The 24,107-nt window shown below is 44.4% G+C and overlaps 2 protein-coding genes across 3 annotated transcripts in view; both read left to right on the top strand.

Annotated features, from left to right (window-relative positions):
• LOC307245243 (gamma-glutamylaminecyclotransferase-like) overlaps positions 1 to 10,457 on the top strand; it is a 13,638-nt gene extending 3,181 nt beyond the window's left edge. Inside the window, exons 1-2 of one of the 2 annotated variants that reach the window (XM_080020716.1) lie at positions 6,483 to 6,600; positions 8,854 to 10,457. In XM_080020716.1, the coding sequence (XP_079876842.1) occupies positions 8,879 to 9,352 (474 nt within the window). In that variant the 5' untranslated portion in view covers positions 6,483 to 6,600; positions 8,854 to 8,878 and the 3' untranslated portion in view covers positions 9,353 to 10,457. Of the gene's footprint in view, positions 1 to 6,482; positions 6,601 to 8,853 lie in introns of those variants that run through there. The other variant, XM_080020715.1, reaches the window with a different exon arrangement.
• A 1,890-nt stretch (positions 10,458 to 12,347) lies between these two features.
• On the top strand, positions 12,348 to 22,031 carry LOC307227550 (sulfotransferase 2A1-like; the record flags this gene model as incomplete). Its single annotated transcript, XM_079996911.1, has 6 exons — positions 12,348 to 12,486; positions 20,066 to 20,277; positions 20,494 to 20,620; positions 21,098 to 21,192; positions 21,653 to 21,833; positions 21,922 to 22,031. The coding sequence occupies 6 exons, from the start codon at positions 12,348 to 12,350 to the stop codon at positions 22,029 to 22,031; spliced, it is 864 nt and encodes a 287-aa protein (XP_079853037.1).
• Between the last annotated feature and the right edge of the window lie 2,076 nt (positions 22,032 to 24,107).

A 24,107-nucleotide genomic window follows, 5' to 3' on the forward strand; every position in this document is an offset into this window, starting at 1 on the left:
CCGCTTCACTTCCCTCGTCACCACCAGTTCTCGCGCGATCAGAGGCCTGTAAACAGGAACCAGTGAGATCGTGGCGTCAGATTTCCCGAAAGCAGGGAGTGAGAGGGTCTTGTATCCGTTCTTGTAAGGTGTGTCGCAATGGTCCAAAGTTCTATCTCCCCTGGTGGCACACATGATGTGTTGGTGGAAATTAGGCAGAACTTTTTTAAGGTTCGCCCTGTTAAAGTCCCCAGTCACCACCACAGCCGCGTCAGGATGTTTGTTTTGAAATCCGCACAACACATCATACAGGTCCGACAGTGCTGTGTCGGTATCCGCTTGTGGTGGAATATAAACGGCTGTAATGATGACCGTGCTGAATTCCAGGGGGAGATAAAATGGACGGCATAGGATGGTCAGCTGTTCCAGTTTCGGTGAGCAGGAGCAGGAGAGAGACATGATGTTGTCGGGGTTACACCAGCGGTTGTTTACCATTAGGCAGACGCCTCCACCTTTGGATTTCCCTGACTCCCCTGATCTGTCGCCGCGGAACACGGAGAAGGCCTCGGCTGGACGGATGGCTTCATCCAGCACCAGTGGGTTCAACCATGTTTCCGTCAGACAGAGGACGCACCACTTCCTCGTGTCTAGTTGGTATTTAATCCTCGCTCGAAGTTCATCCATCTTGTTCTCCAGGGACTGAACGTTGGCAAGAAGGATGCTTGGCATAGGTGGACGGTAAGGTTGCGTCCTCATTCTGACCCGAACGTCGCCTCGTTTACCACGGTGCTTCCTCCGTGGGCCAGCTCATGAAACAGCCGCTCCATTTTTGTTGTTGTTGTTGAGCGTCTTCCCGCGTAGAATTTCAGCCGGCCACTCTGCTTCCACGGATAAAAAGTCCCAAAGTTGTTAGTTGAGGGAAGTTTTTATGTCCATGAGTGCATCGTGGCCGTAAGAGGTAACTGTCGATGCTTTTTTGACATTATGATTAAAAAAACAGAAAACTAAATAATAAAAAATAATACTAAAATGTGCAAAAGTCGACCGGAGCGCCGGCACAGGCAACCGCAAGGGGTGGCGCCACTATCGCCACCCATCAAGAATTTGCAGGCCTGTTGTGGTCATACATCAAGAGGGCTTGCTTTAAACCATGGGTCCACAATTTTTTGTGGCCCCCTACTTGACATCAAAGTTTAGTGTTAATGTGGCCCACGCGTTTTTCTCACACGCACCTTTTTGCCAAGTTGTTGCGCGAGTCGTTGCCCTGGGCGTTTCATATTTTTTTTAGCACTTATGGGCTACCATAGCTCAGGCTTGTGACAGCTTCCGGTGGTGTTTGTTGACAAGTTAGCCAACGCGAATTACCAATATATCCTGTCACCCAGTGCAAGGTTCAGAGGTCTTGGAAGTCAGCGGACTCAACAAGAGTAATCACTGACCTAATAAAGACAGCAGAGTGTTGCAATAGGAAAGGGAAAAGAATTACATAGATAGCAAATAGCATGAGATGGGCGGCGAGAACAAAAGCCAAATGGTGGTTAGAACCTGAATATTATAAAGAAGTTATAGATTATTATTACAATAGAAATAAAGAGAAGGAAAAAGGACAGATACATGCGATCGCAAAAGAAAACAAATTTACCAAGAATAATTTAATCAAAAAGCAAGAAATTAAAAGATATAAAACATGAGACAATGCACTTGATTCCTCCCTCAAGCCAAATGTGGCTCAGCTATGTAAGAGGAAGCGCTGCCAGGTCTCTAGCAGCAAAGAGTAGGTAAGAGAAGCCTATGTTCTGAAGAACTGTTCATGTTCTGAACTGTTATTAATAAAGATTGAGAAGATTGGATCAGTTGTACTTTTTTTTGGAATATTTGAAACCCTTTTTTGTGGAATACTTGATGCGGCCCAGCCTCACCCAGACTCTACCTCCAGCGGCCCCCAGGTAAGTTAAGTTTGAGACCCCTGCTTTAAACCGTACTCCGTAAAAGAATGTGTTATGAACATCTGAGGCAGAGGAGTCGAGGTGGATGGGGCATTCAAGATGGATCGGCACAGCTTGCTCCTACCGCAGCGTGGAAATCCTACTCTGCTGTAGGTCATTATGTTGGCTTGGTAAACCTTGTAGTTATTTACAAACAGTGTAGACTTTGCATTGCAATCATATGGTGATATAATCTTAAAACATTAACTTACGAATGAAATAAGATAACAATTAAAATGACTACCTTACAATATCTATAATACTCGATAACATCTATACACGGTGAAACTAAAACAAGAATGGATTCCTTACAATAGAAAATATGTCATTTAATCCCATGCCCGTAATGGCAGGCCTCGCAGAGCCGTTGGTGGGAATGGGGGCGGTTCTTGCCAGGTGTCGGTCTGTCAGCGCAGGACCTGGCTCCGGGCCTGTGGTCCGTGCCTGACGTCTACAGGCCCGTGTCACAACCAGGGCTAGGAGAGACCCAAACGCACGACACAGTAGACGGGAAGCAGACAAAGGATGTTTATTAGCACACACGGTGGAGCTGGACGGGGGGACCCGGTCAGGTAGGGATGGAGCAGGGCTGGGCAGGGATGATGACCGGGAAAAGGGGCCCAGGAGCCGGGTGGAGAGACGGGGAACCGGGCTGGGTCTTGTGCCTGCGCGTGGGGGTGGGTTGTATGTTCAAGTCTCCTCTCAGACAGGAGTCTCCTCTGGGACGGCTTCTCTGGGGGCTGGGGGGCTGCAGGGCAGGGTGCTCGGGGCTTTCCTGCGGTCGTGAAGTGTCTATACGGCTGCGGGACTCAGGGGTGGCTGCGGAGCTTTTCCGCTGCTTGGAGGCACTATGATATAATTCTGGCCTCATACACCAGAGCTAATTGGGACAAGTCCCATAAACACATACACACACATACACACAAATCCATACAGGCGGACTCATCCAGGTAGACACGCACCACCAGCACCTGCTTTGAACACACCTCCATACTCCCTTCTGATTACATACCTCTCCTTTTCTCCCTCATTTTCTGCCATAGCTATCACAGGAAGAGGCCACTTGCCAAATTGCTGTTCCAATTTTCTTTTTTTCTTAATTTACTGTGTTTTGTCAAAACATGTTGTCATCTGATGTTTCTATGTTTACATTTCTCCGTGTACATGTTTGTTTCTATGTTTATTTTTATCACCCGGGGTGATTCTCCCCCTCTTGGAGTAGTGATGAGTTGTTTAAAGACCAAAACATGGTAAAATAGTTCTCCAACGAGGGGGATTGGTGGTGGTTTTGTGTAACAAAAACTGTGCTCTTGCCATGCTACAGGTCGTCCACAGGACATAGTTATTGCAGCAGTTCTTGACAATCAAAGAACGAATAAAAAGTTGCATTGCAGGTTGAGAACTTGAACTCCACTTGCAGACCAACTCTGTCCTCGATGCAATGGCAAACAAATACTCTTGTGTTGTATGCCCAGCATGCTGACAGAACAGGTTTACAAATAATATATGAATGCCTTGTGGCATTTAATAAATGCCCACTGGTAATTAAATAAATAAATGTGCGATGATAAATATAATGTTAAGATTCATAATTAATTATAGTTGACATGGAAAATCTTTAGTTGGGGTCAGCTCTAGCAGAGAATAGCGTTACAGTCTGGAAGTGAAAAATATTGTATATGAAAAACATGTCTTTTAAGTAGAATTTATTTAATGTGTATGAAAATGTCCAATAGTGTCTCCATGTCACGCAACTAAAGACTTATTTTATGTTATCATGAAAGCCGAAAACCACATGAATAGAATCTCATTGTAAGAATAACTTGATCTACAATATAATTCACTGATAGGTTTATTTAATTAGTTATTCTTATTTTTATATTTATTGTCCATGGAAAAATGTATAGTTTCTCAAGTTAGTGTTTAGGTTTTATTCTCGTTTATGTTGTTTTTTTGTAAGTTCTTATGTTGATATTTATTGGGGGTTTTTTTTACTGTTAGTTCATTGTCAAATTTTATGTGAGTCTTTCTGATTTATTATAAGGTTTAATTTACTGTGAACTTTTTAGGTTTGTTAACTGTCACGACCAGAACTGGGAGGGACCCAAACGCACGACACAGGGAGATGGGAGGTAGGCAAGGGATGTTTATTAGCCGGGACGGTGGAGCTGGCCGGGGGGACTCGGTCGGGTGGGGATGGAGCAGGGCAGGGCAGGGATGATGATGACCAGGAGATGGAGTCCAGGATCCGGGTGGAGAGACGGGGAACCAGGCTGGATGGAGATGGACGGAGAGCCTTGGTCGACGAGCGGAGACAGGCAGGTAAACCGGGCTGGCTGGACTTGGAGAGACAGACTGGGTCGACGAGAGGAGACAAGCGGGTAAGGAGCGACAACAAGTCATAAACTAGGAACTAGGAATAGGAACTTGGAAGGGAGCCAATAGCGATACAACTCGGGGAAAGCTAGTTGACGGTCTGGCAAGGAATGGCTAGGAAGCTGGGGCTAAATACTGTGCAGGTAATTGATCCCAGGTGTGTGCAATTGGGCTTGAGTAGGGAGCTGCAGATGGGGCAAGGGCGGCCTCTAGTGGCGCTGGGAGGCCGTGGGCCTAACAGTTAACAGGTTTCACACCAAAGTAAATGTAAAGAACAAAAAAATAAATAAATAAAATGACCGAATGAATAAATGGCAAATAAAATTAGTACTTGCAATGTAGCGTAACAACATTTGACTCTTTAACCAGGATGACTTGTAAGTTTGTCTGAGGTTGTCCACGATTAGAACAGCGTTTAAAAAAAACTCCTGGTGGCATCTACAAAACTAAACACGCTGATCCTTGCCGCCTTCCATGCAGAGGCTGCTCGCCTTTTCAGCCAGGGCACCTCCCGGCGGGAGAGAAGCATGGGCTGTCCCGATCATGGAAGGGGAAACATTTGCCGGTGGCAGGAGACTGCAACTTCAACAAACTGCAGGACGAAAAAAATGACGGCTCATCACCCAGCGAGACTTGGTTCCATTGGTTCCTACAAAAGAGCCGTTCAAAAGAACCGGATCATTCGTGCACAACATTGCAATCCAAGCAAACTTTATGCATAACTTTAACTTAGAGAAAAGTATGCCTGCATTTAATTCTGTAACTGTTGTAAGGCGCAGTTTTAAGTTTCTATGTGTATCTTAAATTGTGGTTTCAAACAGGGGGTTGAGGGACCCGCCAGGAGTCGTTCAAGAGCTTCCAGGGGTCCCCAGCAAAATGATTAATAGTTAGATTTCAAAACCTTTGCACCATCACAGAATGTACAATAACGACTGTTTTAATCATAGTTTAACTGCTATCTCCCTAACTATAGTTTCAACAGGTGTGGAAGTTTGGACTGAATCACATGTAATAAATAGTAATCTTCTCAGATGGGGCGTCCCAGAGACAAAATCATCAAATTGAGTGTCCTTGATATGAAAAAGGTTGAGAATCACTGATCTAGACTAGGATATGCTCCAGTACTACAGTACATTACTCCAGTTTATCTCATATTATGGTCTTTATCAAGTTTAATTACTGATTTATATGGAATTGGAATCACACAGAGTCCAAAGAGCATTGTAGAGAACAGGGCTGCCCCCAGGGCAAGAGTCTTGAAAAGCCCCAGATCGGAGGCAAATCATAGCGCGCTCCCCTGAGACGAGTGGGTGGTGTGAACTGCTCACAACACGCTCCGACCGCTTACCGGCAAGATATCAAGCAGGTTTAATATCTGGTCGTGTCGGAGCTCCAGTCAGGAGCCAATGAGAGCAGACACGGCGTGGAGGGGTGGGGGGTCAGAAGGACAGACGGGGCAGTAGCCAGAAACACAACATACCTAATTTTTTAATATATTTCTTATTGAAATTATGGTTTTATTAGGTTTTTTTTTTTATAGTAATCAAGAATATAATAAGAAATAACAAAACCTGTCCCGCGCATGGTGTCATTCCCGGTGTCACCGTGACAAAACCTAGGTTTGGAGACCCAACAGACTGGTCGGGGATCCCTCCTGGTGAAAGTATCTTTGAAGGCCTGACACCCTGCCACCGATCAGTCGCGTAGTGTGAAACCGCAACGACTTCAAGATTCCCGATCACAAGACGGAAAGTTGTGTGGTGGGAGCGGCGCGGCCACCTGACGACCACGGCTTTCAAAGTCGTCAGGTCGCTGGACGGTTCGCACTGCAGTGGCCATGTTATTAGTCCACCCAAGTTTGTCATTGGTCACTTAGTCACAGGGAGAAAAAAAAATAACTCCATGCAGGAGCTCATTTGTCAAAATGTACCTTACAGCCTGTTTGACGGGACGCAGGGATGAAACGCAAATGTTCAGTCCCATGCTGTGTTGGTGTGACCAGGCTAGCGTCCCGTGAGTCAGTCATGGTTCCCTCCCCGCTGAACGGCGCCCTCGGGTGTTTGACTGTAGGGAGAGGAGACGGGGGTTGAGCTTCATTGGCGGCTTGTTATGACGTCTACGACTCCGTGTGAGCGACGTGGGGCGAGCGGCTGGTTGAGTCCGCACTAACAACAACAACAACAACAACAACAACAACAAGAGGGGGGGGACACGACCGACCCGGGTCGTTATTTTCCGACAGGACGCCTCAACCCCTGGGGTAAGCCTCGCGGCGGGCAGCAAGGCCGGAGGTTCCGTCCGCCTCGCTCAGAGTTACCGTCGAGTCTGCGGGCCCGGGAAGCGGCGCGGTCGGGGCGGAGCGGCGCCGGGAAGCGGCGCGGTCGGGGCGGAGCGGCGCCGGGACGCCCAGGGATCTCCCCGGACGGCGCGGCGAGTAACCCAGTCCCGGCGCCCGGGAACTGCGCCCGACGAGGGGACGCCGACACCGGGGAAAACGATCTTCCGTTCGCCACATTTCAGTGCAAATGATGCCAATACGTCATTTAAATGTGTGCATTGATAACTTAATAATAGTCAGCTCGCTTCGTGCGCGCAGCGCTTGTAAATTAAATGTATATTTTAAAGGTTTTGTATTTATCTGTAATGTAGCACAGAGTTAACAACGTTAGTTATAACAGTCTTTCTCTGCCCTGGAACTCAAACCATGTTCTGATCCCCCCCAAAACAAATATTTAAACAATTGAATGAATGTCAAAAACGTGCGACGATTAATATAATAATATTAAGATTAATAATTTATAATATTCGACTAGGAAACTCTTTAGTCGGGGGCAGCTCTAGTAGACAAAAGCGTCTGGAAGGGAGTTCATATTGTTAAACCATGGGTACCCTCCACTGATTCCCCAATAGGTTTTTTCCTATTCATGCAAATAATAACGTATTGCTGCCAATAATTGGCAGCTCTGGTAGGTATTTGACACCATTATGTCTTTAAAGTACTTACTTACTTACCGCCCGCTATGTCTTCTGACGTGTAGGGCAGCAACAAAGGTTTTCCACTCCTGTCTGTTTTGGGCTGTTTTCTGGACACGTCCCCGGGTGAAGTTCACAGCTCTCATCTCGTCCTCGACCGTCCGACGCCAGGTCCTATGGGGTCGTCCTCTCTTTCTTTTTCCATCTGGTGTCCGGTGTAGGGCTGCTGTTGGGAGGCTGTCTGGCTCTCCTCGTCACATGCCCCAATCCAGTTCCAGCGCCGTCTCGCGATGATATTATCCATGCTGTCTTGCCGGCATCTATGAAGTAGGTCTTGGTTAGATATTGTGTTGGGCCAAAAAGGATCCTCCAGATTCTTCTCAGGTTTTTTGTGTGGTAGACCAACAGCTGTTGGATGTCACCCGCTGGCATTCTCCAGCATTCCGAGCCATTACGGGAGGGTGGAAAGGACACAGCTCTGACGTAGTTTGAGTTTGGTCTTTGTGCTGTATTGCTGAGACCGCCATACATTGTTGAGCGTTCTGAATGCATTCCTAGCCTTTCTTTATTCGGTTCTTGATACCACTGTGTGCTCCGCCGTCATGTCTTACATTGCTTCCAAGAATGGTGAACTCCTCTGTTGTCGGACAATCTTTTCCATCTATTTGGAAAATAGCCAATAACCTCACTTTTCTTCTGGTTTATCTTCAGGCCGATTTGTTGTGCAAAGTCACTGAGACGTGATGTTTTCTCTTGCGTGCGTTTGTGAGTGTGGGAGACCGGAGCCAAGTCATCAGCAAAATCAAGGTCTTCTAATGCTGAGAAGAGGGTCCATCGTATGCCTCTCGTTTGGTCTTCTGTTGTCCGACGCATCAACCGGTCGATAGCGATGTTGAAGAGTGGCGCTGGCATCACACACCCTTGTCTTACTGCCGTCTTCACCTGGAATGCGAGGCTACCATTTCCCACTCTACAAGTGATGTTCGCATAGACGGTCTTAATGAGGTCCACGGTATGCTGCGGGATCCCATACATTCTTAAGATGTCTGGGTGGAGGCTGTCGAACGCCTTCTTGAAATCTACATAGTTGATGTTGATCCGTCTCTACCATTCCGTGCACTGCTACCGCTGGTCTTTAAAGTAGTAGTTATTTAATATACATATGAAAATTTCCAATAGTGTCCAAAGACTGATCATTTGTTGTTATTATGTAAGCGTAGTTAATTGATATCTTTATTTAATTAGTTATTCTGAATTTTCCGGGTTAATCTAGTTTGTGTTTAGGTTTTATTCAAATGTATTATCTTTTTTTTTTGTAAATTCTTGGGTTGATATTTCTATTTTTTTTTTACTGTTTGTTCATTGTTATATTTGAGGTAATTTTTTCTGGTTTATTGTTAGGTTATATTAACTGTGAACTTTTTAGGTTTATATACAAGTTACATGTCGAAGTACCCGTAAAGAACAAAAAAAAAACAATAAAATGACCAAAAGAATAAATAACAAAGTACTACAACATTTGACTCTTCTGTTTCCGTAGGCACGGCTTCAGACCTTTAACCAGGATGATTCATGTGTTTGTCTATGGGACCCTGAAGAAAGGCCAACCCAACCACTACCGCATGTTGGACCCCGCCAATGGCACCGTCCACTTCCTGGCCTCCGCCCGCACGGTGGAGAAGCACCCACTGGTGATCGCCGACAAGCACAACGTCCCATTCCTCCTCAATGTTCCCGGCAAGGGCCAGCACGTCCATGGAGAGATCTACCGCGTGGACACCCGGATGCTGGAGTTCCTGGACGCCTTCGAGCGCGTCCCTTCCATGTACCAGCGGACGCTGCTGAAGCTGGTGGTGGAGAAGTGGGTGGGAGGCGGAGGAGAGGAGGAGGCGGCTCCATCCGAGGGGAGTGTCGTGGAAGCGTATGTGTACAGCACGACCACTTACAAGCCCGAATGGCCGGCGCTGCCAAACTACGAGAGCTACGACTCACAAGGGGATCACGGGCTGGAGTACGTCACCAGAGAGGCCAGAGACTGAATGACAGACCGGCGAAGATTTTATTGCGTAACGATTCATGCAATTATGGTGCTGTACAGATCACTCATTCCAGATAGATTGGTTTATTTATATTGCAGCTCTATTGGTGTAATTACGGGACGGTAGCGGGACGGTAGCTCAGGAGGTAGAGCTGGTGGTCTAGTGATCCAAAGGTTGCTGGTTCGATCCCAGGCTCCTCCTGCTAGCATGCTGTCGTGTCCTTGAGCAAGACACTTAACCCCTAATTGCTCCTGATGGCTGCGTCCGTCGGTCTTTGAACAATTGTAAGTCGCTTTGGATAAAAGCGTCTGCTAAATGTAAATGTAAATTACAGTAGCAGTGATACCACCTTCTCGTTAGATTCTTGTTGAAGGACTATTAGTGTAATTACGGTACTGTCGAACCGATGAGATGAGACGATGACATATGTGAGAATAAAGTAATAGAATCTATTTGAAAAAAGTTGCCAATATGCAATAAACCGTAAAAATTTAATAAATTGAAATATTGGCAATATACACTAAACCTGAAAATCAACAATAAACTATAATTTCTATAATAAAAAAAATGCAATTTCTTTCTTTTCTTTCCTTTTTTTCACATTACAGAGATGTATCGGGTCACGCAGAGGCCGTTGATGGTGTTTCTCATGGTCTCCAACATGATTACATACTTTAATTTGACTACTTTTCTAACATGCTGTGCTGGGTGGGGAAAGAATATGGTATGAATGAAGTTGTATGTTAAAGAAAAAAACACTCCAAATGGTTTAGCTTTTTAACAAAATGGAGTAGTTACAGCAGTTAGGAGGCAAAAATCAAAGCTAAATGTATTTGAAATGTGCATTATCCCCAGTGGTGGTCTACATACACATTAATAGTATCACAATTGAAGGAAATCACATGTACATACAAGCATTAAAAGTGAGACAGATAGTGAGGTAATTCTAAATGATTTTCAAAACGATTAGGTCAATAATGAGGAATCTACCATTTTGACTTATTATTATTGTAAGACTTTTGCTTGTCTTTTGATCCAAAATGATTGCAATCTTTACACAACTCTGAAACTTCCAAATGCAAAATAAAGTTTTCGAAATGGGAATTAAAAAGGGTGTTGTTGAAGTTTACCAGTTTGTATTGTCGTCATATTGGGTGTGTTGGGGTATGACGGAACCTTTAATAAAATATTTTATAATTAGAACTGTTTGCAGAGAGAGCACCATATTTTAATAGTATATGACTCGTTGACTATAAAGAGTCACCAAAAAACATCCATTCATCAAAAGCCACTGTCTTTAAAAAATATATCTATACAAAATCAATATTTCCATTACAATAAATAATGAAACACTTTACATATTTTCTGAGTTACGTAATCTTCATTAGATACTGTATCTAATTAAAAGACAAAGGCAATAATTCATGAATACATATTTAAAGGAATAACACTGTATTACTACATGCACTGTGGTTTCCACGCCCAGGACAGTAAAGTTTATGTTAGTGAGCAATGCTCCCTGAATGTTTACCACTGCCCCCTGTAGCCATCTGGAGCTTTGGCCTTGGTCTCTGTGCTATTCAGCCTCGGATACATTTTTTATTTCATGTTTTTTTTACACGGTATTGGAATCATTAAAAAAATCACACATTAAGTTTATGTTGTAAGAGTCTTAATCAGGGTGCTTAACAGGTCCTTTAGGTGCTTGAATTTTGTACTCTGAAATTTAGGTACTGCAATACCTTGAAAATAGCCCCCTTTGTGCCTGAAAGTGCTTGAACAAATGTGATAATTGAAAAGCTGTAATATTCTCCCTGTTTTCGTTATTCAAATAACATAATAAAACATTTCCAGAATAGTTTTTTACAACAGATTATGCTAGGGAAATAAAAATTTAATCCAGCATGGTTGGAAATACATTACATTTCACTGCATATATGTATGAAAGTATGTATATGTATGTGACGAATAAACCTCTTGAATTTAATCTTGAAACAGACTCTTATTATGGAAGATGACAATCAGATTAATAATACATATATACTGTATATTATATGTGCCAAAACAATCATTATTTTACAACATTGATGCCTGCAGCGATTCACGCATGCACTTCAAGCTCTGCAGCGAATCTTCTACCCGCAAACAGAAATAATTATTAAGGATGAAATGAATGTGAAAAACAAAAGTCCAAGACATGCGATTGTTGGTACACCAACTGAATCAGACGAAGGAGGAGTCAAAAAATTTAAAGAATCTTTTTACTTAAGTCACTTACAAAGACCCAAGCTGAACTTTTCTTCACTATACTCCCAAGTTTGAACTCATGCATGCCAAGTGAGCCTTGGGGCACTGGTTTGTTGATGAGGAGATCGGGGGATGGTAGCTCAGGCGGTAGAGCTGGTGTTCTAGTGATCTAAAGGTTGCTGGTTCGATCCCAGGCTCCTCCTGCTAGCATGCTGTAGTGTCCTTGAGCAGGACACTTAACCCCTAATTGCTCCTGATGGCTGCGTCCGTCGGTGTTTGAACAATTGTAAGTCGCTTTGGATAAAAGCGTCTGCTAAATGTAATGTAATAAAAAATGGTGTGTTCTTTTTCTTAAGGTGTGTGTTGGAGCCATTTTCAATATAATTTGGATTTAATTTCCATATTTAAGCATTTTTTGATATTAGCATTGCTGCACAGCACTACAGTACTGGTGGGTGGCTTCCTGTTGCATTGTATGAAATGTACCAATTGTAAGGTAGTCTATCTCCTGGTAGGCAAAGGTTGCACTAACCTTCACCCCATAAAATTCCATGCACTGAATCCTGAGTAAATGCCCCGCAGTCTGCAGCAAACATCATTTTGCTCTTCCCCCCTCTCTTAAACAAATTGACTAGTAGCTAAGTTTCCGCAAACATTGATCATTCCTGGCATTCTGCACATGTAGCAAATTATGTATTACTAGGCTTTTCAGTCCTAACTTTCCAGGGGACGAAAGGAGCTGGCAGTAATGACCGAGGTAGAGTTATACACAGTGTACAAGGGCGTGTATATGCCCACGTTGCTGCATCCTCCAGAGAGCCTGAAGTTCTACGAGGAGTTCTGCTTCCGCCCCGATGACGTTTTGATCGTGACCTATCCCAAGTCAGGTAACGTGTTTCCCAACTTTTTTCAAATTAAATAACCTCATTTCACTATACCACTATCCTGTTTACCACTAAATACATCACAAGCGGGTATAGCTGTGCTTATTGTTATGGCCTACTAATAATTACAGGAGAACTGCTGCGATCCCTTCGTTCTCAGAGGAGAAAGAAAAGAGGCAAGCGTGCCGGTGTACTAACATGCCGGATGAGATACTGCAATTTGCCTTTACTGAGCATTTGACTGACAAATGTGCCATCCCCTACTGCTGCGAGCTGGTGTTTATAGAGCCCCAGCTGGATCCTACGGTGCGTGACTCGGCCGTTATCCCGGCTGGATTTTCCATCCTCTGGAAGTACAGAACCACAGAGTCAGGTAGACCAATAGGCGGAGGTCTGCATTATGGTTAACTCTCGCTGGGGTTCGGATGTAGCAGTACTTTCAAGATACTGCTCACTAGACCTGGAGCTCCTAGCTATAAAAGTACAGCCCTTCCACCTCCCAGCTCTGCTATAATCACAGCTGTCTACATACCCCCGCAGGGGGATAAAACGTGTGCGTTGGAGGATCTATACAGGGTAATCAATGGACTAGAGAACCCTCACCCTGAAGCAGCTTCTATTGTTGTTGGTTACTTCAATCGGGCTAATATGAGGAAAGTTTTGCCTAAATATCACCTGTACATAAATTTTCCTACCCGTGGTGATCAGACTCTTGAACGTTGTTATTCTCAACTATGGGACAGCTACAAACGCCTCCCCCCACCCTGCCTTTGGTAAGGCGGATCACACCTCCATTCTTCTCCTCCCGACAACGCCCAAAACAGGAACAGCCAGTTTTTCAGGAAGTTCAACGCTGGAGTGAAGAAGCCATTGACACTCTCTAGGACTGTTTTGAAACCACAGATTGGCAGATGTTCTGTGTTGCAGCTGATGGGGACATTGATAAATACATAGACTCTGTTTCAGCCTACATCTCCAAGTGCATCGATGAAAGTTAATGTTAGGATTTGAGGACTTCCCCAAACCAAAAGCCCTGGCTTAATGGTGATGTCCATGCTAAGCTCAGAGCATGGTCCTCTGCCAATAAATCTGGGCACCTGGAGGCATCCAGATCTGATCTACGGAAAGCCATCAGAGATGCCAAACAAGACTACAGGGACAAGTTGGAGTTCAACTACCACAGCTCCGACCCCTGATGCATGTGGTTCAGACTGCAATCCATCACAGACTATAAAGGAAGAAATAGTCAAGTCACGTCAACTCACACTTTGTTTATAAAGCACATTTCATACCAGGGCACAATGCGCTTAAAATACAAAAAAGAAAGAGAGAATGTAGTTGTCAGCTGGTCATTACAAAAGAATGCCCTTGAAACAACAGCAACAACAAAAGCAGCAGAAATAACAACAAAGACAACAAAAACAACAATAAAAAGAACTCCAACCCCAGTAGCAACAACAGTAACAGCAGCAGCAACAGAAAACAACAACAGCAGCAACAACAGCAGCAGCAGTCACAGAAACAACAACAACAGCAGTAACAACATCAACACCAGCAGCAACAACAGCAAAACAAGAGCAAAAACAACAACAGCAACGCACACATAAAGCGGTCACCGGAACAGAACTGGAAAAGTCACTCAGGTTAGAGATGTTAGAGATGGTTACGTTAAGGAATAAGGTCAGAGATGGTTAAATTTAGGTATAAGGTTAGCAGCAGCAACGACAACACCAGTTAAGGTATAAGGTTAGCACAGGGGTGGGCAAACTTTTTGGCTCAGGGGCCACATTGACTTTTAAAATTTGACAGACAGGCCGGGTCAGCACAAGAAGCATACATATCAAACATAAACAGAAAAAAAGCATTACTTTGTTAATACACTTACCTTTTAGTGGGAACAATTTTGTTGATCACCCATTTTTGCCAGTACATTGAACTCTGGTGTTAGTTTTGTTCTGGCAATTCTCAGAACAGATCTGAGGTGTTCATCACTCAACTGTGATCTGTGGGGTGCTTTTGTTGGTGTTAATCACACTAAAAGTCTGTTCACACACATACGTAGAGCCAAACAACACCAGCATCCTCTGTGCCATCTTCTGGATGTTTGGAAATTTGGCTGCGCTTAATGAAGCATAAAACTCATCCAGTTTAAGAGAGTTGAACTTCTCCTTTAAGACGGTGTCACATTGGAGATCAATCAGTTCCAACTGCAACTGTGGCGCCGTTTCAGGGTCTTGTGAGAAGGGACATGACACCAGCTGAAGTGACTTCACTTCAAGTGTGCTTCACGCTCAGCTCATTCATGTGTGTCAGTATGTCCACAGCAAAAGCTAAATCACAAATCCAATCTGTGTCACTCAGCTCAGGAAACTTGTCAGCGTTCACAAGTAGCTCCAAAAATGAGATAATCTCCTGTTTGAGCTCCCGCACTCGTTGACATACTTTCCCCAAACTTAACCAGCGGACATTAGAATGGTAAAGCTTAACAAACTGACGATGGGGAAGTCCCCTCACTCGAATAAAGTTAACAAGTTTTACAACTGGCTTCCCCTGGTAGACAAGCTGCAATACGGATTTACACAGTGCTTCCTGGTGAATTATGCAGTCTAGGAAAATAACCTCCTGCTCAGGGTTTTCCTCTTTCAGCCTCTCCTGGATTCTTTTGAGCAGTCCGATGTTTTTTCCCATCAGATTTGGCGATCCACCTGTGGTAACGTTGGCGAGCGTACTCTAAGGTAGCTTGTGCCTCTTGATGGCAGTCGACACACTGTCATACAAGTCCCCTCCCCGTGTTTTCCCGTTTAGGGATTCCATGGCCAAAAACTCCTCCGTTTTCTCAAAATTGTCATTAATCCCTCTAATAAAAATTAAAAGCTGAGCAGTGTCCTTTATGTCATTACTTTCGTCCAGTGCCAAAGAATATAATGTAAATGACTCCGCTTTTTTGTTTAGCTTGCTAGCTAGGTCTTAGTCAATTAATTAAACACGGCGAGTCGCTGTCCTGCGTGATAAGCTAATTTTTTAAAATGTGTTCTTGCTCTCAGGACACAAGATACGTGCTGTCTCTACCATGCACTCATTGAGAAACTCCCCTTCAGAGAAAGGCTTGCTGGCCCTTACTAATTTGAATGCCAGCAAATAACTTGCCTTCGTGCTTCATTCTTGGATGGCAGTTTGTCGGATAAAGGTGTTTTGCTGAGCCTGCAAGCCAGTTGCCAACCTCTGAGCGGTAGCCGTCCGTTATGCGTTGATTGGTTGTTAACGTAATTAGCATGCTTGGTAGAAAAGTGAGGGCTGATGTATTCCTTTAAAACTGCAATCGTTTCTTGGCAAGTAAGACATACAGCCTTTGACCAGACCTAGGTAAAAATTATTTAGTTGTCCATTCCTTATTAAACACTCGGCACTCATTGTCGACTTTGTTTTCTTTGGCCCACTCATTGTTGCAGATGGGTTCAGAGTAGTAGCAGAGTAATAACAGAGAGTAGCTCGGGCTCCGCAAAATCAAGTCATTGCGCCTAATGCGCCACCTGGTGAAACGCCAGGCATTACAAGTCAAGGTGAAATGAATGCAGTCATAATTATGAATTCTGTACCAATCTTCGGCGGGCCGGATGTGGCCCGCGGGCCGTAGTTTGCCCACCCCTGGATTAGCAGCACCAACAACAACACCAGCAGCAACGACAAAACTAGGAATGACAATTTCCTACCAGCAACAATAGCAGCAACAAAAACAGCAGCAACAGCAGCAGCAACAGTAGCAACAACAGAAACAACAACTGGAACAGCAGCAGCAGCAAAGAAACAACAGAAACAACAACAGAAAAAGCAGTAGTAGCTACAGTAGAAAAAACATAAACAGCGCACAAGCAAAGACGTCAACGGAACCGGAAGTGGTAGCTCTCACCAGAACTGGAAATCTCATCTGTATTGAGTCAACAGTGTGTACCATCCCACCCAAGTAACGCACAGCAAAGACGTCACCGGAACTGGAAGTGGTAGCCCTCAAAGGAAACAGAAATTTCAACAGTGTGCACCACCTCACAGTCCTTTAATTAACGTCCCTAAATTATGGGTCACTAGGGAAATAGTAGTGATACCCAGCCCGCCGCCTCTCTCCCCGATGAGCTCAATACTCTCTACGCACAGTTTGAGGCGGCAGGGGGGGTGTTTGGGTCCGTTGAGCCGGGCTGGTTAGACATTCTGTTTGGTCCTGTACCCCGTGTGGGGACTCCCTATTAGGTCTCCTTCAGTGGGGTGCGAACTCCTGTTGTCGCACTAGCCTGCCCCGGGTATCTGTTCTCTGGCGCTCTCAATGCTCCAGGCACTCATTGCTGGGGGGCCGGCGGTGGGTGGGGGGCTGGTCAAGGGCCTGATGGGGGCACGGAGCGGCCTGGCATGATGGGGGCGCATGGTGGGCTGCACTGAGGCTGGTCACCGTAGGTTGGGTGCCTCCAGGTACGGGGGGGGGCATGGTTGGGTCCGAGGTGGGGTCCGTATGGCTGCTGCACCCTGCGTTGATCTGGGTGTGCGTTGCCTATCTCTGGCAGTTCAAGAACTCAAACTCAGTAATACACCACACAATAGGCCTTGGCCTGGTGCGATGCGAGCTATGTGGGTAGCGGCATGGATGGGGGATGTGGCAGGCAGCTGCGATCTTGCCCGTCATGCCCCTGCCCCCTGTTTCTCGTCCGTCCTGCAATTTTAATACCACTCCTATTAGCCTAGAGCACACACTCACACATGAATCTTACCCCGGACAACACTTCACCAGACCATGGTCTGTGGGGAAGGAGGGGTGCGTGTGTTTGGCTAGGAACATCCGGGTGGGCCCCCTTGTAATCTTGCGACCGGGTGAGGAGTCTTGCCGGTGGCAGTTGGACGGGCCTCGCATTTGCACGGCGTGTTGGTGGGCGTGGGGGCCTATGAAAAGGCATATTGTGTTTCCTAAAAATGGACCCCAAGGGCAGCATATACAACAAAATGACAGGGCCCAAAATGGAGCCTTGCAGGACCCCACAGGTAAGTGGGGCCGTAGGAGGGAAGAATATTCATCAAGGTGAACTGAGAAACTTCCATCTGTCAGGTACGACTTGAACCATTTGAGGGCAGTACCTTAGATGCCTACAGAGTGCTTAAGATGTGATAAAAGGATCATATGATCCACAGTGTCATAGGCTGCTGACGGGTCTAAAAGCAGCAGAATAGCGGAGTTCACTGATTTGGCAGTTCAGTTTAGATCATTAAAAACTCTTGAAAAAGAAATTTCACTGCTGTGGCATGGTTTAAAATCACACTGAAACATCTCATAAATGCCATTGCCATCTAAAAATGTTTGTAACTGAGTATAAACTACTTACTCCAGAGCTTTGGTCAGAAAAGGTAGCTTAGAAATTGGATTCAAGTTAGTGTAGAAGTAAGCTAGTTTGTGTCAGGTATGGCATCACGGTAAGTTTAATTTAGGAGGATTTGAATATATATATAATAAAATATAATTAATATATAGTATATTTGATACAACACAGACAATTAATTATATCATGTAATTAAATAATCTCTTAAACTTGAACTTGAACTTGATCATTGGGGTTGACAAACCAGATGCTGTTGGATATTCCAAGAACTGTGAAAAAGAATAGAGGCGAGTGGGACGTTGCAATGACTACCACTCAACTGTGGAATGGCTAACCTATAAACACAACATCTGCACAGACTCTAGATTATTTTAAATCATTATTGAAAACCCATCTCTCCTCACTGGCTTTTAATTCAAGTTGAAATTTACACCCTGACTTCATCTCCTGGTATACTGCAATTACTACTGACTTTAACTGGACCCTGTGTATTGATGCCTGCAGCTAGGCTTATTATTTATATTTTCCACGTCATTTTCCGGGCTACGAGTGTCTAAAACAGTACAACAATCGCTGAACCCACGGACATGGTTGGGGACTCGTTAGGGACATCCCAGGCATCTCGTGGTTTGATCCATATCGGTCGCAATTGGAGCAGGAATTCTCAAAAATCTACCGGACGTAGCAAAACGTTTGTGCATCACCGATAGGCCAACGTTCTAAAACTTCCTGTTTGGTGGTGGAGCGAAATGAGATTGTGGAGCAGGTTCTCTGAGACATAGTCAGCAAATTTGTTATATACAATACGTGGAGGTTGTGGCTCTGGGCGTGCATTTGCATTGTGCAAGGTGCGTGGTGTGGACTCCATCGTTCTGTAGTGGTTGCAAACTGGTCCAGTCGGTGAGTCGTCCTTTCTTTCCTTTCCGTGGTTGTCTTTTAGTTTGATATTTTATCTCTTTCGCCTTTTTTGTAAATAAACACATTCTGTTGGCATAACCCGGTGTTAGTTGCAGTGTTGTGTCCCTCCTTATTTTGTAGCATTCGAGCCAGTCGTAAAACACAAACTTTAGGAGTCAAAAACATATTCCGGGTTTGTGTCCTCACAAATGGAGTTCTCTTGCACCTCTAGAGCGACGGGTCTGAATCATGTCCATTTTATTTTTGTCCCAAAAGTTAATAAAGTTGATGAAATGTCTCTGAGGAACATGCAGTGTTCAGTCCGTTTGAATAGAGAACCATGTTGTTGGGAACTTCCACACAAAGTGATTTCCTTCCACAGAGACAGCGTGAAGCAGGACTCTGTGGACTACAGGTAGTAGGCAGCTATCTTCTAACTTTTCGGATAAACTAATACAGGTAACCCTCACTTAATGACCTACCTGTTTAACGACCGTTTCGGACTTACGACCAGCTCTCCGACCAGCCTGTAGTGTGCGCTGTGCACAATACCGCTACGTGCACGCTGCGTGCGCTGCATCTCCGCGTCAAGCATCTCATCGCACATCACCTTTATACGCTATAAAAACTATATATACAATATACACTGTATATACACTGTATACATCTCATCTCATCACCGTTCTCAGTCTCACTCTCGTTCTCGCAGTCTGTCAGTATTCACTACACCAGCGTTCCCAATCGCCACGCCCCCTTACCCTGAAATAACACGGGCCCTCGCTTATCGACCAATTAGCTAATGACCTGGTCCTAGGAACAGAACTCGTCGTTAAGTGTAACATGCAACAAATGTATCGGCTTGTAGTATAATTTTCCGTGTGACCAGGACTCACAGCGTCAATACATCAGCCGATGCTGCGTTCAAGGGAAACTCTGAAAATTGTAATTCCTTTTAGTAGTTATGCTGATGTAAAGATGAGCGACAACCCAAACTGATGTGTTCCATGGGAACTCGAAAAATGGTGTCCATACGAAGGGATGGTGTGTTTTACGGGAACTCGGAAAACTGTCATTCATATAAAACAGGACTAACCTGGACTGACTCTTTCATTGAATTTCCCTGTTCAGAATGACCCCGTGTTATACTGTGCATTTTATAATAAAACTATTTCACTTTGATTAGTGATGAGATAGAGTAAGACATGCAAACGATTTGAACGATTGTCTCTACAGCAATGCACCATTCCTTGCCACGACAAATTCCTCATGAATAAAAATGTACATGTGGAATGCCTTTATGCTGATTCTGATTCTGATTCTGATTCCTTCAGGTACAACATGGATGCAGGATGTGGCTCCTCTAATCCAGAGCGGTGGCGACCTGGTTCCAATCGAGACCGTCCCAAACTGGGACAGGGTGCCCTGGCTTGAGGAGCACAGGGCGCACCAGCTCAACCTGGAGCAGAGGCCTTCTCCGCGGCTCTTTGCCACACACTTCCACTACGACATGATGCCGCCATCTTACTTCAGCGTCAAACCAAAAGTAATGAACCGTGTTTGAATGTGACACCACATTCATTGAAATATTTATATCGTTTATAACACAACATTGCTGAATGATTTACTAGTGAGGACACCCACCACTCTGCTGCAGGTTCTCACTTCAATGCAGTCGAGTGGGGCAAACGTTTAAGCAACATATCCTTTAACGATGCTTTTGGCCATTTATGAATCAAGTGCTGTGTTTTCGTTACTGCAGGTCATTTACGTCATGAGGAACCCGAAAGACGTGTTCACCTCGTCGTTCCATTATTATGGGATGGCGTCCTTCCTGGTGAACCCGGGCACGCAGAGCGACTTCCTGCACAAGTTCCTGGAAGGGAAAGGTTGGAAAAACTATCAGTATAAACCTAGAAACGTAAAAAAAAAAAGAAAAGAAAAGCAGGAAAAAAACAATAAAATATACCTAAAAATATAAACAGTAAACAATAAAAAATGCCAATATCCATCAAATGTAAAACCTCACTCGAAGATCCAATATACAATAACCAAACAATTAACAATAACAATAAACCAGAAACATAAACCCCAAAAAATGAAAAGCAATAAAAACAATTCAATAACAAATCAGCACCAAAATTTCAACAATAAACAGAAAAAATGAACACGATACAACAAACCTAAAAATGCACGAGGAGATAGGAAACATTTCAAAGTTAAATAAACCCAACCACAGCTGGAGTCACAGTTACAGAACTAACATTGAGGGAAATGTTCAAAGACGTGTTGTTTATTGCAGGGTAATAACCTGCGTTGAAGTGATGCAGGTTATTGCGGTGACGCTGGTTTTTGCTCCTCTCCAGTGATGTTCGGCTCGTGGTTTGATCACATCAGGGGCTGGCTCGGCACCAGAGAGAAGGAGCGCATTCTCTATATCTCCTACGAGGAGATGATCGCGGTGAGGAGGTTTGATCCTGTACAGTAGCGCTGGCAGGGGCCCACAAAGCCTTGGGGCCCATGAGATTTTTATTTATTTATTTATTTATTTATTTATTTTACTAATGGGCTCCTGGAGTCCCTTGAAGTTGGCTGGAGACTTACTTACTGGATACATACTTCCGTTATACATACTTCCATTTTGGAGGTTGGCCCCAGTTGGGGCCAATCTCCAAAATGTGTGGGCCCAGCAAAATTTCTATGCCACTGGTTCCACGGTTCCATGCTTCATGGTTGTATGATATGTGTCAAAAATATTAGTTAAGTACTTAATTGATAATAATGTACAATAACATATATTGTCTAACTCGGAAATTTCACTTGCGCTGCCATCTTCTTATGGCCGAAAATTGACGCCGCTGCACTGTAGTGCTCGATGTCAGCCCTACTTTTAAATTCTATGGGTTGTTATTTCCCTCCAGGACCTAACGGCCTCCATAACCAAGATGGCGCAGTTCATGGACAAAGCTCTCCACCCTGAGGTGGTGGAGAAGATCGCCGAGAGTTGCGTCTTCCACAACATGAAGAGGAACAAGATGTCCAACTACTCCACGGTCCCCACCGAGTTCATGGACCAGAGCAAGTCCTCGTTCTTCAGGAAAGGTTTGTGGATTTTGCAGTAAATACCGCCATGATATGATATCACACTTTGGTTATGATGATGTAATTGCTGGCTTTTGCTTTTTGTCAGGGATTTCGGGAGACTGGAAAAACCAACTGACTGTGTCCGAGTCGGAATACTTTGATTCTGTTTACAAAGACAAGATGAAGGATGTGAAATACAACTTTGCGTGGGATTAAAATGTCCTTGAATTCCAGTGAAAAAACGTGTACTTTTCATTCTGGTTTAGCTGAAATATAACATTTTAACCGGCTGAAGTTTATCTTTTAAAAGCTATCCATGACTATTCAATGAACGCCGAGATTTTTCCACTATAACATTCTACGCGATGGAACTGTGATTTTATTTTCAATATGAGAGACAGCCATCGAAACCTTGATTACAAGGTGAAAATCTTTTTGATGAATATTCAGTTTTGTTCCAAATAGTGATTAACATTGGCATTTGTCTGTATTCGGGTGTTTGGGTGTATGCATGTTGGCGATAATTGAATAGGTAACAGAGGCTACAAGGAGGAGTATGAAAAGTTTCTCATGCCATAATTCAATTATTGATTAAAAAGGGAAATTGAGTGAAAGTTGTCATTTTTCTGAAATCTAAGTGTTGTGGGCCTTGTGTCCTGTTACGTCCACTCCCTTCTCTGCCAGACCAAACTCTGCGCTGTCAGTTATAGGGCAGGAACATCCATAAGGTCTCATGGTAGTCCATGGGGCCGCCCGGGATAGCCCACAGGGTCTCATCCATAGGGTCCCATGGCAGTCCATCGTGTCCCTTGATTGCTCATAAAGCAAGTCAAGTCAAGTCACACTTTATTTATAGAGCACATTTCATACCAAGGCAGCACGATGCGCTTTAAAAAGAAATACAAGAAAGAAAGAGAGAACGTGTGTGTCAGCCTGTCATTACAAAAGAATGCCCCTGAAACAACAGCAACAACAAAAGCAACAACAAAGACAACAACAACCGCAATAAAAGCGACTCCAACCACAGTGGCAACAACAGCAGCAGAAAACAACAACAGCAGCAACAACAGCCACAGAAACAACAAGCACCCCAGCAGCAACATCCACACCAGCAGAAACAACAGCAAAACAACATTAAAAACAACAGCAGCAATGCACACGCAAAGACGTCACCGGAACCCGAAGTGGTAGCTCTCACTAGAACCGGAAAGGTCACTCAGGTTAGAGATGGTTAAGTCGAGGTATAAGGTTAGAGATGGTTAAGTCGAGGTATAAGGTTAGCAGCAGCAACGACAACACCAGTTAAAGTATAAGGTTAGCCGCACCAACAACAGCACCACCAGCAGCAGTGACAATAACAGCAGCAGATAACAGCAGCAACCAAAACAGCAGCAACAGCAGCAGTAACAGTAGCAGCAACAGTGCACAAGCGAAGACGTCACCGGGACCGGAAGTGGTAGCTCTCACCGGAACCAGAAATCTCCTCATCTGTATTGAGTCAACAGTGTGTACCATCTCATCTCAACGAAGTAAAGCACAGCAAAGACGTCAACTGAACCGGAAGTGGTAGCCCTCACCGGAAAACGGAAATTTCAACTGTGTGCCCCATCTCTCTGTCTTAATCCAGCCACGGTCCTTTAATTAGCGTCCCTAAGTTATGGGTCAATTTTTCTCACCAGAAAAACCAGAACCGGAGAAGTCACTCAGGTTAGAAACGATTAAGTTGAGGTATAAGGTTAGAGATGTTTAAGTTAGGGTATAGGGTAAGAGATGCTTAATTTTAGCCATGAGGTCAGCGAGGTAAAAGGTAAAAGTTTAGGTAAAAGGTTACAGACAGACAGACAGACAGACAGACGTCAGTCAGTCAGTTAGTCAGTCATAGACTATAGCGAACAGCAAGGTTTTTAACCTGCTTTTAAAAGTGTTGAGTGTGGGGGCCTCTCTCAGGTCCCTCGGTAGGGTGTTCCATTTACTTGGGGCATAGATACAGAAGGCAGCTTCTCCTGCTTTGGAGATGGTACGAGGGATAGTTTAAAGACCACTGCCTGTTGATCTGAGAGTTCTTGCTGGTTTGTGTATAATTAGCATTTATTTTATATACCGAAGTGCAAGGCCAGTTATAGCTTTAGATATAAGTAGCAGAATCTTAAAATCAATTCTAGTTTTGACAGGGAGCCAATGTAGAGATCTAATACCAGGTGTGATATGCTCAAACCTTTTTGTTCCAGTGAGAACGCGTGCAGCCACATTTTGGGTTAACTGCAGCCACTGCACAGCTGATTTCGGGAGGCC

Source organism: Zeus faber (genome assembly GCF_960531495.2).
Source record: "Zeus faber genome assembly, chromosome: 2".
Classification (NCBI taxonomy): domain Eukaryota; kingdom Metazoa; phylum Chordata; class Actinopteri; order Zeiformes; family Zeidae; genus Zeus; species Zeus faber.